This window comes from Conger conger, chromosome 13 (assembly GCF_963514075.1).
Source record: "Conger conger chromosome 13, fConCon1.1, whole genome shotgun sequence".
Classification (NCBI taxonomy): domain Eukaryota; kingdom Metazoa; phylum Chordata; class Actinopteri; order Anguilliformes; family Congridae; genus Conger; species Conger conger.
Window position 1 is genome coordinate 42,198,814 of NC_083772.1, and position 6,730 is coordinate 42,205,543.

The window sequence follows — 6,730 nt, forward strand, 5'->3', positions numbered from 1 at the left end:
TTCACTGCTCACACTGACTGACACTCACACTGACTGACCCTCTTGTTTTGTTTCTCATAAATTGCGTCACAGAGAGAGTGGGAGTAACTTCCTGGTTCTGCTCACAGTTGCAGGAGGTGTGGAGCTGGAGGGAGGCCAGGCTGAAGAGCAAGAGCAGACTAGAGATTTACTCATAAATATCACACAAACACAGGCCTGCATGTGACAGGGTGATGAGTGTTTGGTCACTGACCAAGCAATGTATCCACAGCTGAGTTATATGGCCATTTTTCAAGTCAAAGTCCCTGAAATGTTGTTCAGCTTTTAGTCTAATGCAGGGATGGGTGAGGAGGCCCGTATCTGTTTGTGGATTTTAGACCAACTTTGGCTCTTCATTACTTAATTGGCCCAATAATGTATAGTACTGTGCAAAAGTCACCTGTATAACATTTTGTACAGATAAGATTATTTAAAAAATAATTCAATGAAAGGTCCTAAATGAACATACTATACAGCTTTCATCACATTTTTATAATTTGGCAGAATAGTTAAAAACCGAATGAAATCAATATTTTTTGTGACCAGCCTTTGCTGTTGAAACTGCATCACTTCTCTGAGATATAGAACTGCAGGACAGCGTTGGCTAAGACAATCAGCAAGGAGGTTGTTCCATCCATGTTGGAAAACTTGCCACGGTTCATCTTCAGACTTTGGTTCTGACCTTGCTTCTGATCTCAGACAGCCTTGATCAAGTTTTAATGTAAAAACTAGTAAATTGCTTACAGTAATATGCTATAAAATGAAATACAAAAAAATGTCTCTGTAAAATTAAATCTTTTGGAAAATGAATATTCGGAGATCTCAAATGTGTTCTTTTATACTAACACACACAAAAAAATATGAAATAAAGATATACATAATAAAGTCTAGGGTGCCTAAGACTTCTGCACAGTACTCTATGTTGGGGGGTCAGGTGTCACGCTAGCTTCCCCTGCTACCCCCCTCCACAGGGACCAGAATCAAGCCCCCACAAACAACCAGGACACAGGGATAAAGTAAGCTGAGTCTTTATCACAATTTTAAATAAAAACAGTTCATACATGCACACATTACCACACACTGCACCTCAACCCACCACCACACACAGCACCCCAACCCACTACCACACACTGCACCTCAACCCACCACCACACACTGCACCTGAACACACTACCACACACTGCACCTCAACCCACTACCACACACTGCACCTCAACCCACTACCCCACACTGGTCAGTACCCCCCGTGCTCCACACTCACTCCTCTCTGTGCTCACAATCAGACCCTCTCCTGAGCCTGCCCACACTCCACCACCCCAGGGGGATCAACGCACCGGGGAGAGGGGAGTCCACACACTCACACACTGCACACAAACAAAAATACAAGGGTGGCACACGAGTCTATGTCCCAAAATGAAAATCTAAACAGCAGGAAACCCCAGGCAGGGAATCCTCCTCTGTCCTGCCGTCTGGAACCGCCATGGTCGAACGCTGTGGGGTTCTGTATCCTCCGGTCAGGGGAACAGGGCCGCACTGTGGAGAGGAGAAGGCACAGCATCAATTACCCCAGTGTGGACTGGGCAGAACAGGACACATGCACGCTTGCGTTTGCCCAGCGGGGCTCACCAGCTGCCTGCCATTCATAGCCACCTTTCATGATATAAACAGCAGCTGATGAATGTTTTAGTTTTGTAGCATTTCATTGTGGTCTAATTCACGAGTGAAGTGGTTCAGGTTCAGAGGGCGAATTAGCTGTTGAGCAAGCTGAGCCTGGGTAACTGGTGGTGTTGCTGGGTAAAAAAATCCTACATACACACCGGCCCTCCAGAACTGCAGTTAATCCTGCATTCACACCAGCCCTCCAGAACTGATATTAATCCTGCATACACACCGGCCCTCCAGAACTGCAGTTAATCCTGCATACACACCAGCCCTCCAGAACTGCAGTTAATCCTGCATACACACCAGCCCTCCAGAACTGCAGTTAGTCCTGCATACACACCGGCCCTCCAGAACTGCAGTTAATCCTGCATACACACCAGCCCTCCAGAACTATAGTTAGTCCTGCATACACACCGGCCCTCCAGAACTGCAGTTAATACTACATTGCGTTCACAATTGTTAAATAATAGCATCATGTTTAAAATAAAAAAACAAAAATAAGCAGTACATTTTTTGGCATGTAAGTAAGGTAACAGAAGTCTATCACTGCAAAATTATTATGAAAGTGATAGAAACCCTAGTTTCAATAATTATTCTATTTATTGAACGATACACAGTAAATATACTGCCACCTGCAGTTCAGTGTGTAGAAGCGCTTCTAGATAAAGCAACTGTGTGAAGTCGCGGCTCCAAACATGTTGATTCCCATTCAGGGAGAAAATAGGGTGCTGAGGGGTTTGAACAGAGCTGTCACAGAGAGCTGACTTGACTTAATTTCCAGTTTATCATTGTCGACTTTGTTGAGGAATTAAGAACTCTGTAAAATATGTTATTTTCCCGAATCCAGCAGTCCTAACAGCTATGTTCAACTTCAGCACTCTGAATACTGAACACAAATACATGAACAGTTACAGTTTTTTACAATCGTTTTCACACTTGTCTCAATACCATGTCCACTTTTTCAAAACTCTTCACACAGTGTGCTTTTGAAACACGCACTTGAGCACATCAGTTAACCTTTGGTGCAAAATGCACTTCAACCACCAAAACACTTAATATTTCACCCAAAAGTGACTCATGCTGCCATAACTATAGCATATGCTTTCTCCCATAAGACTACTTTGTCACTCAATGTTCAATGAACTGCAAAACACAAACAACTTGGAGCATTGCTAAATACATATATTATGTGTTTCCCTTTCCTCTATTTTTGCATCCACAAATATTTCAAGCCAAGCAGCTAAAGAAACTTTTGATCTGTTGGTTTGCCTCTCATAATAGATGTCATGACTGAGTGTGGTAAATTTACAGTAAACTGTAAATTAATGAATGTTTTTTGGAAACCCAGAATAACAATTTTTACTGTGTAATGTAAAACAATATATAATAAAGAAACAAATCACAAAAGCAACAGTATTCTTCAGAGGGTTTACAGTATTTTGACATTTGTTCTCACAGTGCAATATGCTGTAATTCAGAAAAGAAAAATACAATATAATCAATTACTCAAAATACATGACAATCAATAACAAATACATACCAAATAGCAATATTTCCACTATATACAGTAATTCGCACATATATTGTCTGCCTATCAGTATCAGAAGTCTACTGTTGGCCTGGCCCATCCATCCTGTCCTCTGCATTTGGCTATAGATTTTCATCAACATCACTCCGAATGTTATCTCTTGCTATACACCGAGGAAAACATCTTTTTGCGTGCCTTATCCAGCCCTGGATGTGTTCCACTGTTATGTCCATACACCCAGCAGCCATTGCATCTAGAACTGACATCTGTTCATGTGGGTGGTGGTCCGAAACCTTCACATATACCTTCATAAACTTCATATCGGTACCTGAGTTCCTTGACACCCTCAGAGTTCCTGTCAAAGGGGACAGTGTACAACTGTTTCATCCTGATCTGATGTTTCTGTAGCACTCTTGAAATGGTTGTAGTGCTTACACTGTCAATGTTTGGTTGTTGACAATGACCATCCCAACTATTGTATCCTCCTGTTGAGGCATAAACATTATTCCCCTTCCCCCTGTGTGACTGTGTGAGGTAACCGCTGGGTCCTGTAGTGAGTCAAGGACAAATGTGCACTGATACATCTGCTTTTTCTGGAGACTTCTCAAATCACAGTACTGCTGTAATATACACATCAATTGAACTCCTTCAGACAGAATGCTGTAAATACTGTATAGTACCTGTTGGTTTGCCTGAAAATCCTCACTATTGAAGCCACTGTGGATCTAGGCAAGTTTGGTTGAACCCTCAACCTGCTTCCCTCAGGGACAGACCATGATTTATCACATGATCAATGACTGTGGCTCTGATTTCATCAGACACAACTGTTCTTGCTCTTCCACGTCTTCTTCCTCTACCTCTGGCTGCATCCATTTTCCCCACCAAGGCTAAAGAATGCAAATGTCAATCCAAAGGTGGCTACTTTGTATATGTGGTAACGGGGCACAAACAACAAACACCTGGGTAGGTTGTTCACTGAAATGACAGCCAGGTGTTTCAACAGTACATATACAGCAGTAATAGCTGCAACTACATTTACCCTATATACATGCACATTTCAATGCAAGTATGATCACTTTTGTATAGATGGTAAGATTTGGTTTGCAAGACTGCAAACCAAACAAATTGAATAAACTGAATATACTTTCTGCTCAAATAAGAATGATCTGTCTTACGTATTTCAAGCATATAGTTTCATTTATCTGCCAAAATGCAACATATTTCCTTCCACAATGATCAGAATTTTATTGGGTTTTGAACTGAAAGTTAACTGTTTTGAACAAAGTATCTAAATGTCTGCAAAATTTGCTGTATTTGTACAAACTTTTGCTGGTAGTGAACACTGACTGAGAGAGGTATTCATTAATTTTGGATGAAGTGGTGATTGAATGCCTTTAGTATGAAAGCAATGCAAAAATATCCACAGTTTAGTTCACATAGTCTAATGATATGGTGAATGTGTTAAGTGTTTTGAAAAAGTGGACATGGTATTGAGACAAGTGTGAAAATGATTGTAAAAAAACTATAAAAGTATAAGCATTTCAAAATGAAAGACACACATTACATTTGAAAATACTTTATTTTCATTCATTACAATGCATTTAACTTCCAATGTATCCAACTACTCAAAATAATAAGTAACTGTAACATTACTCCTCAAGCATAGTTTTATGGAAACAGATTACTTGTAACATTCCATGATTAGATCATGAATGTTTAAGGATAAATAAATCGATTGACACCAATTAGTTTGGAACAGGATCAATTTTACCACATTATCCTTGAATGTAATATTGCATCACCATCTTTTGTCGCAGGGATTTTCAACCTTTTTTGACACGCATGTTTGAGCTGGTGGTAATATGACTGATGATTGATTTTACATAGTGGTAAGAGCAGGAGTAAGGATGTGTATCCACCTGCAACAACATAACAACAACATGGAACACCGGCTCACCAGGACTGGAGTTCATCCTGTATACACACCCGCCCTCCAGGACTGGAGTTAATCCTGCATACACACTGGCCCTCTAGGACTGAAGGTTTTCTGGACAACCCAGCAACAACATCTAAAACACACCAACACACCACCGATATCTCAAAAGGTGTGCTTGCAAGAAAATGATTTGTCAGTTATTCAGGAGGACAAATCATACAAAAAGGACTGAAGTCAAAAACAACTGAGTGCATGGAGCATGTGCTTTTAGTAGAAGGCACACTCCCACATTGTGTGTGTGTTGCTCATGTAGCCTTTATATTTCAGGGATTATCAATCATTTTATCTTCACATGTCTGAGAACATAACCATCCATCTTAGAGCATGCCACTGATTGTAAGATTTTTATTTCATAAATGAATGTAATGCACAACTGCACAGTTTGAGTTAAAAAGAGTCAATCACATTTTAGTACAATCCTGATCAAAAAGGAAATAGTTATGTTGAAGCGGATTAAAAAACAGTTTTCACTTCAGTGCAATGTTATGTTCTGTACCTAAAAATTCATCATTCCACAGCAAACGGTGGCCTGTAAGCGTAGTGGTTAAGGTGCATGACTGGGACAGGCAAGGTTGGTGGTTCGAATCCCAGTGTAGCCACAATAAGATCCGCACAGCCGTTGGGCCCTTGAGCAAGGCCCTTAACTCTGCATTGCTCCAGGGGAGGATTGTCTCCTGCATATTCTAGTCAACTGTACGTCGCTTTGCACAAGAGTTTCTGCGAAATGCGAATAATGTAATGTAATGTAATGCAAACATCAAAGAAATAAAGCAAAACTCCAGTCAGTGCTATTCTAACTATCATCAAAGAAATTCACAGAAGAAAGAGACAAAATTAATAGAATTAATCAATTCTTCATGTCACAAATTCAGGTCATGAAAACTCCTAAGAATGTCTGCTTCTGTTTTTAACATTGTGATAAAGAATTAATGTTTCTGAAAGAATATAAGATCTTACATTTTATTTAGTTCATGAATTTGAATGATAAAATTACATTTCTGTTACATTATTTTTATGGTATTGGTATGAATTTCCCTTTTTGATTTGATGACTGCTGAATATGAATTTCTCCCCCTCATACCAGATCACACAGTTTTACAGAGGATCCACGAGAAAACCAAAACCCAGGATAGAGGGGCTGAGTGAATGTGGTCTGGACTCTGTGCAGGAGGGTCATGGTGTCAGAGACACTGTAGAAGGACAGAGTTCCTGCCCTGTGATCCAGGTACACTCCAATTCTGGAGGAGGGTGAAAAAGGGATTTCAGTGTCCTTTTTATTGTGCCAGAAAGAGTATCTGGAGGGAGAGCAGGCCAGTCTCCAGGACTTGTCATTAAATCCCAGTGCACAGTCCAGACCATTTCCTTTCCTGCTGATCTGTTTATATGACACTGCTATACCAACCTGACCACTCCCACTCCACTCAGCCTCCCAGTAACAGCATCCAGACACACCCTCTCTGCACAGCACTTGGGCTTTTCCCTCAAATCTCTCTGGATGATCAGGATATGACTGGATCCCATTCACA

General features: G+C 40.7%; 1 protein-coding gene across 2 annotated transcripts in view; it reads right to left on the bottom strand.

Moving 5' to 3' along the window:
- Nucleotides 1–6,232: 6,232 nt before the first annotated feature.
- The window catches only part of LOC133108039 (tripartite motif-containing protein 16-like), a 6,727-nt gene continuing 6,229 nt past the window's right edge, over nt 6,233–6,730 (bottom strand). For both annotated transcript variants that reach the window (XM_061217449.1, XM_061217448.1), the window contains exon 6: nt 6,233–6,730. This exon is cut by the window's right edge and continues 79 nt beyond it. In XM_061217449.1, coding sequence (XP_061073433.1) covers nt 6,280–6,730 — 451 coding nt within the window. In that variant the 3' untranslated portion in view covers nt 6,233–6,279.